Source organism: Triturus cristatus, chromosome 10 (genome assembly GCF_964204655.1).
Source record: "Triturus cristatus chromosome 10, aTriCri1.1, whole genome shotgun sequence".
NCBI classification, from domain to species: Eukaryota; Metazoa; Chordata; class Amphibia; order Caudata; family Salamandridae; genus Triturus; species Triturus cristatus.
The window spans coordinates 558,534,968-558,548,227 of NC_140593.1; the positions used below are offsets into that span (position 1 = coordinate 558,534,968).

At 44.9% G+C, this 13,260-nt stretch overlaps 1 protein-coding gene across 1 annotated transcript in view; it reads left to right on the top strand.

Annotated features, from left to right (window-relative positions):
• The window catches only part of LOC146789726 (tetratricopeptide repeat protein 21B-like), a 372,315-nt gene that overhangs the window by 51,818 nt on the left and 307,237 nt on the right, over nt 1-13,260 (top strand). The window contains exon 7 of the mRNA XM_085631186.1: nt 5,715-5,872. Coding sequence (XP_085487312.1) covers nt 5,715-5,872 — 158 coding nt within the window. The remainder of the gene's footprint in view (nt 1-5,714; nt 5,873-13,260) is intronic.

Genomic DNA, 13,260 nt, shown 5'->3' on the forward strand with positions numbered 1-13,260 from the left:
AGTGGCAGGACCAACCTTTTACCAAGAATTACACCCATTATGCTAGAGCCGGAGTGTTGCTAGAAATTGCGATCACTGTACCATGTTTATTATGTTGCTAGGGATTACCATTATATTCCAGGGCCATCATGTTGCCTAGGATTACCACCATTGTGCCAGTAGCAGAACTTTACCGGACATTATCACCAGTGTGCCAAGGCCAGTGTATTTCCAGAGATTACTACCATTGTGCCAGCGTCAGCATGTTGCAGGTTATTTCCATCATTGTGCCATGGCTACCATGTTGCCATTGATCACCATCTTTGTGCCATAACCAGCATTTTACCAAGAATTTCCACCACTGTGCCAGGGTTTGCATGTTCGCAGAAAGTACCTTCATAATGCCAGGACCAGCATGTTTCCAGGTTTCACTATCAGTATGCCATGACTACCTTGTTGCCAGTGAATGGCACCATTGTGTCTGGACCAATATTTTCCCACGAATTACAACCAATATGTCAGTGTGTTGCCAATATTACCTTCATTGTACTAGGGCACCGTGTTGCCAAGGATTGCCACCATTGTGCTAGGTGCTAGCATATTGCTGAGGATGACCACCATTGTGCCAGGACCAGTATGTTTCCAGGGGTTATCACCATTGTGCCAGGGCTTGTATTTTACTAGAAACTACCACCACTGTGTCGGGGCCATCATGTTGCCAAGATTTTACTGGGAAATGTTGCAATTGTGCCATGAATAACATGTTAGAAAAGATTACCACCATTGTGCCAGGACCAGGATGAGGGGTGTTACCCAGACACCGGTCCCAGGATGCTTGTTTCCAGTCCAGGGAAGACCTGGCTTGGCATTTTGGGTTCGACTGTTCCCAGGAGGAACCTGTTCAAGACTGATTTGCATATGGCTGGGTCTGAACTGGGGTGGCGAAGTGACCTAAGGAACAATGATGGTTTCAACCCAGATCTGTGAGGGGGGTGAGTGTCTGAAAAGTTTCAGCCCTCCGTCCATCATCATCTTGTGTTTGCTAGGGCCAGGATGCTGCCAGGAATTGCCACCAATGTGCCAGAGATAATCACCACTAAATGATGTCCAGCCTTTTTTCTAGACATTACAACCGCTGTGCTAGGGCCAGCATGTTGCCAGGTATTGCCAATTTCATGCCAGGTCGAGCATGTTTCCTAAGATTACCATTGTTGTGTCGACCTGCATTTTTCTAGGAATAACACTGTTGTCCAGGGTCTGCATGTTTCCAGGCATTACAACCACCGTGCCATGGCCCATACTTTACCAGGAATTACCACCGTTGTCCGAGGGCCAGCATGTTCTCAGGGGTTACCATCACTGTGCCAGGGCCACCATGATGCGAGATTACCATCATTGTGCAAAAGGCAGCAGTTAAAGGAATTACCACCATTTTGTCACTGTGAGCATGATGTCGGAGATTACCACCTGTGTCATGTACGATGTATTGACATGGATTATCCTCAATTTGCCAGCCCAGCATGTTGCCAGGGAGTATCACCATTGTTTCAGGGCCAACATTTTACCAGAAATTACTGCAATTGTGCCAAAGTCAGAATGTTGGAGGGATTGTCACCATTGTTCTAGGACAAAAATGTTGCCAGGAATTTCCACAATTGTGCCAGTGCCTGCCTGTTTCTAGTGAATATCACCATTATGGCAGTGCCGGAATGTTGCAGGGAATACAGCCATTGTGCGAGGGCTACCAGATTGCCGTGAATAACAGCTGTGCACTGATTCAGAATTACACAGACACACCCAGTGAGCATGTTGCCAGGGATCCATCATTGAGTCAGGGATCAGCATGTTGTAGGAGATTACCATCACTGTGGCAGGGCCAGCATTTTACCAGGGATAACCACCAGTGGGCCAGGCCTTCATGTTAGCAGAGACTTCCACCATGTTGCCTGGGCCAGCATTTTATTTTGTATTTTTTGTATTTATGTAGCATGACAGTCACCCTAAGTTATCTAGACACTCACCGACACGTGGGAAATAATAGTAATTGAACGGGGAAAGGTATAAAACAACAAATAAAATGTTGTAAATAGCCATGTTTTCATATGTTTCCTAAATACTGTAAGGGGAGATTCATCTTGTAAATTTATTGGTAGGCTGTTTCACAGCTTGGATGCTGCAGCTTTAAACGTGTTACCGCCCATAGTGGTACAATGGAATCTGGGTGCCTGAGTCAAAAATGCTTTTTCAGATCTAAGGTGATGCTTTGGTTTATACATCATGGGATTCCTTAACAAAGGGTTTTGACAGCTGTTCTAGAAAAATGTAAGGACTTAGCAAAGTGACTTAAAAATAAGTTTGCTTAATTGTCAGCCAATACAATTTGACTAATCAAGATGAGATAAAATCACACTTGAAAATTAGTCTTGCTGTTGCATTTTGCACAAGCTGTAGATCCTTTGCGTTTTGGCAGGAAGGCCAAGATAAATGGGTTTACAGTAATCAACTCTTATTTATATAAACGCATTCGCAATTTGAATTATCTGTGGCCCTATGAAAGTACATATGCTGTGTTTCAGGATGCATACCTGGTATGTACAACTTCTTGCCACCTCATGTACTTGGTGAATCATAGTAAGTTGCTTATCAAACTTGATAACTAGATGGACAATAACAGCATGTAAGTGACTATGTTTGTCAAGTTAACTGGTTTAGGGTATTTTATTGTGTACTTAATGGTTATTGCAATATTGTGAAAAGATTGGGACTGTTCTGGTGGCACTATATGCTCATACTGAAACATGATCATCTTGGAAATTATAAAATGTGTTACCCTCCTTTTCAGTGCAAAACCAGTTATTACAAATGTAACAAAACCGGTTACCTGGAGTTTTTACCTTTTGAAGCAAGGTGAGTTTTTCTCCTATCGATTCTGGCCAAAAAGGAAGTGTCCGTATTAGGGACGCTTCGAAACGAGCAAACATATGTGTCTTGCTCCATTAGGCTTGTGTTGGTTCCAAAACATCCACCCTCAACTATTTGGAGGCAGTTATGGAGGTTATCTGCTCTGGTTGTAAGATCCTCGTCAATTTTGAAACTAATTTGGGTATCTTCTGTGTACATTAAAACCGATAACCCATATGAAGATATTCAGTCCTCCAAAAGGGGCAACGTATGTATTAAAAAGCAGTGGACAGAATAGAACCCAGTGGTACTCCAAGTCAATGGCCTCAGCTCTGATCAGCAGGAATTTAAGTCTACCATTGTTGATTTGTTCTTAAAGGATTTTTGAATCCAGATTAAAGTGGTTTCCTTAATACCTAACTCTTCTAAAAGGTTTATTAGGACCTGATTTTCTTCCCTACCAAATGTGGCCGACATATTCAAAAGGATCAGGCGGCTGGGATGTCTTGGTGGGTGCAACATCAAATCTCGTCTAAGGATGCTCTTCCTACAGTTTCATCTCTTTAGCCAGTACGACACACAGCTTGCATCGCATGAAATACATTTTGAGCTTTGATAGATAATGAAATGTGTTCAAAGATTGCACCTTCTCAAAGTTTTGCTAGGTATGGCAGGTGGGAAACTGGCCTATAATACTCCACACAGCCTTTGTATAGTGGGACTTTTTCCAATAGTGGTACGATTTGTGCCTTTTTAAAAATTTCGGGAATAGTACCTTTGTTCGGAGAGGTGTTGATAATATCTTTAAAATGGTTTGCTGACTTCAGCTTCAGTTCTTTGTGTAGCATTCCTGTGAGAACATATGCTACTGAGCCTGTTCTATTGCTCTTCTTTATCAAAGTGTCATATTGGTCAAGATCCAACTTGCGCAATTGGTTGGTTGGTTGTCCACCTTCATACAACATTTTTTCAGTGCCCTTATACAAGCTTTACTGTTATCTATTTCAGTTTCACAATGACCTGCAAAGTTATTGCAGTTTGGTCCTGAGAGAGCAGTTTGTGAAATGCTAGCTTTGTATGTCCAGCCATGAATAACCATAAACACCACTTTTGAAACGTTGGGAGCTGGTCGTATCTTTGATGAAAAATACAGGAATTACTACCATTGTTCCAAGGTCAGCATGTTGGAAGGGATAACCACCATTGTATCTGGTCCACCATTTCACAGCTGGGGCACTGGTCAAAATAGTTGCTCCTCACCTCCGCACACAGACATTCATGCATGCACACAAACAAGCAGAAATACACTCGCGGTCATGCACACACCCAGACGGGCACAGATGAACTTGAGTGCACACAAAGAGATCTTTTTTTACTCATATCTTAGCTAATCCGACTGCTACTTCGGCAGCCCTGCCTCTTAACTATGCTCTTGGGCTTATGCAGCTCCTGATCTGCACTCCCCAGAGGAGGTGGGGGAGAAGGAGTACCTCAAGAACCCTGAGGGAGCAGGAGATCAGCAACCACGTAGACTTCCACAAACCAACCGGACACCTCCGCTCTGCCAGACTCCTACTTGCACACACCCTGCATAATCCAGAACCAGATCCAGCGTTCATGCCTTCTCTCTTGCCCCTAAAGCTTGGAACGACCTGCCCCTGCACATCAGAGCTGCCTTCTCAGTTCTTGAATTCTAAAAGAAACTGCAGGCCTGGCTCTTCACCTAGCCCCGACACGGTCTCTGTCCATACAGCAGCTGCTTCAACACCAGGATGCCAACCTGGATGGGTTGTGTGCTACACACACACAGCAAGCAGGAGTATGGGAGGAGTGGGTAAGGCAATCAAGACGGAGTGGAGGGCAAGTGTAGAGGGCAGTGCCCAAATATGTGAAAGGATGTGGTGTTACATTAAATGACAATTTTTCTTTTCACCCACAATAGTTGTCTGCTTAATTCGGGTCTGGTGGCTCAGTGGACTAATTTGTCCATTGCAGGGGCCTGTGTTCGACCTCATGGTCACAGGTTCAAATCCCGGCGGGTCCACTCAGCCTTTCATCCATCTGAGGTCGATAAAATAAGTACCATTGAGTTGGGTAACAATGAACATCTGTTATTCAGCGCCAAGAGACCTCTAGATGAACGTGCGCTTTACAAATACACATGTTATGTTATAATTCACTACTGTGCTGTGACGTTGAGACCAAACCTAAGAAGTGCTTGGCTTTATGGGTGGTTGCATCACAGTAGTTATGGTAGATACAAGAACTTGTATCCAAATGTAATTGAATACATTTGAACATTGTAAAGAAAGCACCACCCGAAGATGGGAGTTGAGCGCACTTCTAACAGTAATACCTTGAACAAATTGAGACTGGAGATTTTATAACACAAAATAACTGGACTGCTTATATACTCATAGCCTACTCTATCAAATAGAAACTTTCTCATTTTTTTCTGTTATCACCATTCTTCTCTTCTAACACTGATCTATTTTTCCCAACATCTGATGCCCTCAAGCACATAGATTGATGCTCATTCCTAATAGTATATGCAAGATAATACCAAAAACATCTTCATGAGCACTGTCAGGGTCCAAACGGTCCCAGAGACAGAAATATCCTTCTTTAAGATCTAACAAGCCACTCTATAGATAAGCAGTTATGTCTTCATTGTGAATGAAGCTCTAGATCAATTCTATATTTGCGTGTGTATGTATTTATATGATTTCACTAGACATCTGCCCTAAGGAATAGTACCAAGAAAAGAAAAGTAGACCATCTTGCTCCAGATTAAAAATTAAATGTGTAACCAGAATCGTCCCTTATATTTGCAGGTGATTTAGAAGGTTCGCAAGGAACATTGCAACGTTGTTTGGAACTGGATTCAACATCTGCTGATGCACATCTTCTGATGGCCCAGATCTACCTGTCTCAAGCCAACTTCTCTGAGTGTTCACTCTCTTTGGAAACAGGAGTTAGCCACAATTTTAAGGTAGGCGCTGCTGTGTGTCTTAGAAATCTAAACTTTTAAGTGTACTAAAGGAAAAGACACAACATAGATTGTCAGTCTTAAAATAACTGTGATTTATAAATGGTTAATTTTTCTGGTATTTTGTGACTGAGCAATTAAAGTTGTGCTTGTTTAAAAAGTCAAAAAGGCTTTATTTCGATAAAAACATATCATAAAAGCTGAATATAAATAAAGTTTTCCATTTTAAAAGGCATTTACAAGAACCACTAGATTCCATAAATTTTCAACGAAGAAATAAATACGTTCTACACAAGTTAAAAGCAATTAGCAATTTAACAATAAAAAGGAATTAAACATTAATATTAAGCCTTTTGCTACGTAAATACCAGGCCCATGATAAAAATTTAGATAAACCACAGACATAAAGTGGGCGTGAATCTGACGTTAAGATACGCAAGGCCTCAATGTGTGACCTAGTGCCTAAAAGCCGACACAGTGCTTTGAGCCACTTTTTCCTGGGTTTTACATATTCCGGGCATTGGAACAAAAAATGCGCTAGGGTCTCGGTGCAAGTTGTACAAAAAGGGCAAAAGGCAGTTGTCTGTGCCGGAATTTTCCACCGTGCTGTAAACGCTCTTAGTGGGAGAGTCCCAACTCTAAACTTGAAATAGAGAGCTCTATCGAACGGTTTTTCAATAATGTCCAGATAGAGTTCCCGAATGGGTAAGTCCTTGAACTTCAAGAAGTCCTCCGTTAGTTTTCCCAAAGAATGGTCAACATATGTTCGGGACATAACCCAATTCCAGTATAAAGTCTTTAGAGTTGCCTTTGGTGGAGATGATCTATTATCCCATGCTTCACTTAGTCCAAGAGCAATAAGTAAAGCTTTTACATCTCTCAACCACTTTATTTTGTGCCATCCCGGTGATGCCATTATTTCGGACAACCCTTTAGCGTATTTGGCGAGTTCTGGGACTCGCCACAACCGGGCCCATAAAAGCAATGGCCGGAGTTTTGCAAGATCAGCTATAGAACGACAGCCTAGATCAAACATCAACGGTAAAGTTGGCGTGCCCTGAGGGAGCAACATCAATGATCTACAAAATTTGTTTTCCGACTTGGAAAGTTCATCTATATTTTGGGTACCCCATAGTTCTGCTCCATAAAGAGCAGAACTAACTCCTCTTGCTTTATAAATGTCTACAACCGGGGCTATCGGTCTTATTGTGCAGAGACGCTGTTCCTTTAGTAGGGCCCCTGTCACCCTCTTATGATTTAGAAGCATTTTGGTTAAATGGGGGGTCCATTGCATTGTTTGTGAGATGCGTATTCCTAAATAATCAAATACCCTCTCCCTACCTAAGGGTACTGAATTCAGGACAGGGGGTCGGGCAAGTTTTTTTGGGGGATTCATCACCAAGTATTTGGTTTTGTCAGTATTAATGACCAATCCCCGCTCCAAGCAAAAGGTCTGAAAGTTGTTAAGGAGCTTCTGAAGGCCCATTGGGGATTTGGATAACAAGAGCGTGTCATCCGCAAAGAGGAGAGTGGGGACACGCTCGCCCGCCAGGGATGGTTCGTCTGAGGGGTCTTTTAACAGATGCTCGACCACACCGTTGACATATAGAGAAAAGAGGGTGGGAGCAAGAACACATCCCTGACGGACCCCTCTATCCACCGGGATTTTGTTTGTTTTCTCGCCCTGTGTACCCCATCTAATTTGGGCAAAATTACCTTCGTGGAGCCTCATCAACATTGAAAGAATATAGCGTGGGAGGCCCATTTTATAAAGGACTTCCCATAAGATCTCCCTAGGCACAAGGTCAAAGGCAGTCTTTAAGTCAATGAAAGCGAGATAAAGACTGCCTTTGCCTATAACCACGACCTTCCAATAGATCAGCATTAATCTAAATACTTGCTCTATTGTTCCCGTACCTGTTCTGAACCCCGCTTGGTAATTGGAGAGGATATCATTATCTTCAATCCATTGTTGGATCCTCCCCAATAAGACCTTCCCAACTACCTTCTGGGTTGTATCCAATAAGCTTATAGGGCGGTAGTTAGAAGGCTCGTCCCTTAAGCCCTTTTTAAAAATAGGGACGACCTCTGCTCCCTTCCATGATTCCGGGACTGCCGCACCTTTATGGATGGCAACAAGCAGGGAATGTACAAGCTTCCCCCACTTTGGAATATCGTAGCGGAGCAAGTCGCCAGGAATACCATCACGCCCAGCCGCTTTTTGGGGCAAGATAGTATTGATAGCAGACTCAACTTCTTTAATTGTGAAATCGGGCTCGATCATATCACCATCTAAAACAGAGTAGTCAAATGGTGCTCCGATGCTAAACCCCTGTGGGCAAGTATACAGTTGGGAGAAATGGGTAAACCATGCTTGACCGGTAATACTGCATGTGATATGGTTACTATCAGGTCTATTCCTAGCTCTGATAGTATCCCAAAAAAGTCTAGCATCCTTAGCAGAGCTAGCCTTTTTCAGGGTATACCAATACTCATCCTCCCAATCCTTTTTAGCACTAGCTATCACCCGTTTGTAATTCGTCCTATTGGACTGTATTAGGGATTGTGTTTTACCCTTAATTGCTTTAATTAATGCTGTTTTTGCCTGCCTACATGCAGGAGTAAACCAATCGTGGGTGCCCTTCGGCTGTGAATTCGTTATGGGTTTACCCCGGGGCACTTGTTCAAGGAAAACTTCCCCTATAGTTTTAATTGCTTCTTCAAAAATTAGGGTTACCCTACCTGTTGCAAGGGGACTTTGGGAGATAGCATCAAACTCTGTTTGAGAGGTTAATAGGGTTTGGTCTATAAGATTGAGTTTGATTTCGTCTAAAGCTATTTTATTCCACTTTAGACGCCGCCCACAATTGGATAGTAAAACTTTAGGGGCAGGCTTATGACTTAATCCATTTGTCTTACTAGGCCATAGATCATTAAGGGTTAGAGACAGCGGGTTATGATCACTCTCAATAGTAGATAGGACCGTCATATCCTGAACCGAGTTCCAAAGTGAAAAATCAAGTAGGATATAGTCGATCCGTGAGGAGCAATTCACCCTATTGTAGGTGTCCGCACCCATTGAGTCTGAAACAGTGCGGCCATTTACAGCTCTCAATCGGAACTCCATAGTCAATGCATTTAGTTGTATCACCCTTTGGGACCACTTTTTAATTGGTTTAATAGTTAATGGTGGTATGCCTCTTTTTAAATCATCTTCCACCAGGTCCAAAATATCTTCGGTCGCAAGGGGCTCAAATGAGCAATTAAAATCTCCCGCAACCAAAACCTGAGCCCCATCACTGCAGGCTCTGAGCTCATTTTCGAGTAAAGTTACTGTAGGGGAAATGGAACCATTTTTAGAACCCCTGGCATAAACATTAATTATTTCCAGGGCTCTCCCCCTATTAGGACCTCTCAGTAAAATTCTCATTATATCAGGGCAATTAGTATTTTTTTGTGTGATATTACATCCAAGCGTGATGCTTACCCATATAAGGAGACCCCCGGATGGGCGGCCCTTCCCTGTACTTGAGGGTATTGCGGGCAGAAAGAAGGTAACATACCCGACTTTGTGGAGGGGCTTCAAACTCCAGGTCTCCTGGAAAATACAGATCTTATGATCTTCTACCAGAGAATTCCATTCTGGCAGGCCCAACTTCCTATTTATGCCAGCCACGTTCCAACTAATAATTTTAAGTGGTTCCAGAGTAGGACTAATACAACTCAATGTTGGATCAAATTGATCTCTAGGAGAATTAACCACTACATTGGTTTGATTGAGAGTGGAAGTATAATGGAAAGATGTTTCCTGATCCAGAGTGCTTCTTATATCCACTAAAGGGGACACCAAAGAGAAGGGATCAATGGGGTTAGTTTGTAAATACAAGGGGGAATAATGGATACGTCAAAACCCTAAATTATGGTCAAAAAATTCCCCCTTGTAGCCATAGGTAGAAGTAGCACAAGGGTGGTACTCATTCATATGCCTACCCCAAAATCTATTGCTCTGAGCTGGCCATTGTATTTGGGAAACTTGACAGGGATAAAAGAAATCTAAACCAACTACTCTGTGCTGCTAGAGGACTCATTCTGGTGGTTACAAATGAACTTCACGGCCTGTGCATCACGAAAATTGACTATAATACAGTCACCAAGGACCTCCTTGCGTCTGTTGCCTACCCAGCCAACCCTTCTAACGAACAGAACCTTCCCATCTAACTGTCTAGGGAGAGGACAGGTTTTATTCAAGTGATAGATGGTTTTATTTTTCAATTCCGAGTATGCTTCAATCTTACCAGATGGCAGCTGAGGGACTCCTACCAATACTACCACATAAGGCATGCTGGCTGAAGGTAGGTCAATATTGGGGGGACTAGACTGTTCATTGTCACCCCTGTCCACACCATTTGACAATTTTGCCCCCACTGCAATTGCATTCTTAGAAGTGGATTTATCACCAAAATTTTGTGAAGATGTGGCAGGACCGACTCTCTCACTTCCCGCAATAGCTCCATTATTAGGGATGTTAAGGGTGGCCTTAGGTTGGGAAGCTTGATCGGCTCTTTACACCTTACTACTTTTTGTTGCTAAACTTTTGCTCGTTTTATGTCCTTTTTTCAAGCTTAATGCAGAAGAGTTGTCACTACCCACATTCCCAGGGGTAACATTATTATTTTCTAAGATAGCAACAGTATGCGTTGGCAATGGATCTTGTGACTTCTGTTCCTGTGAAATAGAACTATTTTTTGCGTGCAATTTAATAAGAGATTTTAAGGAAAAGAAGTTGTCAAGGATATCTTGCTCAAGCCTATCCAGCCTAGTTGATAAAGCTTTAAGCCTCTCATTGACCGGAAGTAAGAGAGACTTCATAGTTTGTTCAATACAGTCAATTAAAGGAACCTCTTGAGCACGGCTTAAGGGATGTTCCCGGTTTGAAGTGTCACTCTGGAGTAATATGGGACCAGTATTAGTAGTTTTGTTATTGGGTTGTACCGGGAGTCTTCCTGCCAATGCTTCAAGCCTATGTGAAGGTGAGTCTCCAAGAATAACACCACCAGTTTCCGATATTATAACAGAGGTGTCAGATAAATGACTAACATCAGAGTTTTCAAGGGTTATCTTGCGCTTCTTGGATTTTTGGTGCTTTTTATTTTTTGCAGTTCCCCTACCCCCACTAGATCTTAGGTCGAAGGGATTTACCCTGTGAGGTAGCTCAGATCTAAGCCTAGCAGACTGACCTCGGGTGATTACATGAGGCGAGCTTATGCTTTGGGCATCCTCTGAGATCCCAGACAGATTAAGTGGCCTCGAACAATTGATAATTAATTGGGAACCACCTGGAGGGGATGCTGATATGATCGGCGACTGGGATAGCCTTGAGTGGGATGGCAAAGGGGGAAGGTTAGGGGACACATTATTATCCATAGAAGACACAACTACGGTGTCAGGAACCTGACGAGTCATTGGAAGCAATACAAAGGAAGGTAATAGAGTGGAATCCTGAGAATTGGTAGTAAGTAGTGACAGATCGGGATTGGGGAGGGGAGGGAGACAACCCATGGGCAATGATAAGCGACGTTCCGTACTTTCAATGGCGTTTGCCACCACGCCAATCGTCTTTTGTAACATACCGTCTATCGCTGTTAAACTAGGAAGCTGTGGTGTAATAGCATTTTGGTTGTGAGCAAGTGAGGTTTTATGGGTATTGCGCTTTCCCATTTTACGAGTTCTATTGGGGGGTACAAACCTAAAGCGTATTATACAGGGTTATGGACCAGCTAAACAACCATATACATATACACAACAAATGAACTACAATATAATATTTGCCACTCCCCTATCACAGTTTGCTATAACACAAATTATAGGTACTACACCAATGGCCAGAGTTTACGAGTAGTTAGACAAACCTTTCGCACTGTGAGTGCTCAAGGGAGTGGGACTCAGAGGGGTGGCCCAGCCCAGCCTCTTCCGGCCACTAACGGCCACAAACGGTCCTGCCCTTGTCCCGGGCTTCGCCCGGGCTCGTTCCCGCGCGCGTTCCGCGCTACGGAAGCGATGATGGATAGATATACAACAAGTGGGCGGGAAGGTCGGGTGGGCGGCCCTAGCCACAGGTGGAGACAACTGAGGGCGCCTGGGTGATGTAGTCTTCCTCCCTTCCCAGCAGCAACTGCTAGCGCCGACAGTGAAGGCTCGGCGTGAGCGAGGATCAGCAAGAAAGAATCCTGCTGGAAACAATGTTGCCAGGTACTCCAAGAATGCCACAGACGATGCGGGACCCGCGCCAGCGGGTTCCGCGAGGTTTCTTGTAGAGGCAGTGGGCGGGAGGGTCGGGTGGGCGGCCCTAGCCACAGGTGGAGACAACTGAGGGCGCCTGGGTGATGTAGTCTTCCTCCCTTCCCAGCAGCAACTGCTAGCGCCGACAGTGAAGGCTCGGCGTGAGCGAGGATCAGCAAGAAAGAATCCTGCTGGAAACAATGTTGCTAGGTATTCCAAGAATGCCAAAGACGATGCGGGACCCGCGCCAGCGGGTTCCGCGAGGTTTCTTGTGGAGGCAGTGGGCGGGAGGGTCGGGTGGGCGGCCCTAGCCACAGGTGGAGACAACTGAGGGCGCCTGGGTGATGTAGTCTTCCTCCCTTCCCAGCAGCAACTGCTAGCGCCGACAGTGAAGGCTCGGCGTGAGCGAGGATCAGCAAGAAAGAATCCTGCTGGAAACAATGTTGCCAGGTACTCCAAGAATGCCACAGACGATGCGGGACCCGCGCCAGCGGGTTCCGCAAGGTTTCTTGTAGAGGCAGTGAGCGGGAGGGTCGGGTGGGCGGCCCTAGCCACAGGTGGAGACAACTGAGGGCGCCTGGGTGATGTAGTCTTCCTCCCTTCCCAGCAGCAACTGCTAGCGCCGACAGTGAAGGCTCGGCGTGAGCGAGGATCAGCAAGAAAGAATCCTGCTGGAAACAATGTTGCTAGGTACTCCAAGAATGCCAAAGACGATGCGGGACCCGCGCCAGCGGGTTCCGCGAGGTTTCTTGTGGAGGCAGTGGGCGGGAGGGTCGGGTGGGCGGCCCTAGCCACAGGTGGAGACAACTGAGGGCGCCTGGGTGATGTAGTCTTCCTCCCTTCCCAGCAGCAACTGCTAGCGCCGACAGTGAAGGCTCGGCGTGAGCGAGGATCAGCAAGAAAGAATCCTGCTGGAAACAATGTTGCCAGGTACTCCAAGAATGCCAAAGACGATGCGGGACCCGCGCCAGCGGGTTCCGCGAGGTTTCTTGTAGAGGCAGTGGGCGGGAGGGTCGGGTGGGCGGCCCTAGCCACAGGTGGAGACAACTGAGGGCGCCTGGGTGATGTAGTCTTCCTCCCTTCCCAGCAGCAACTGCTAGCGCCGACAGTGA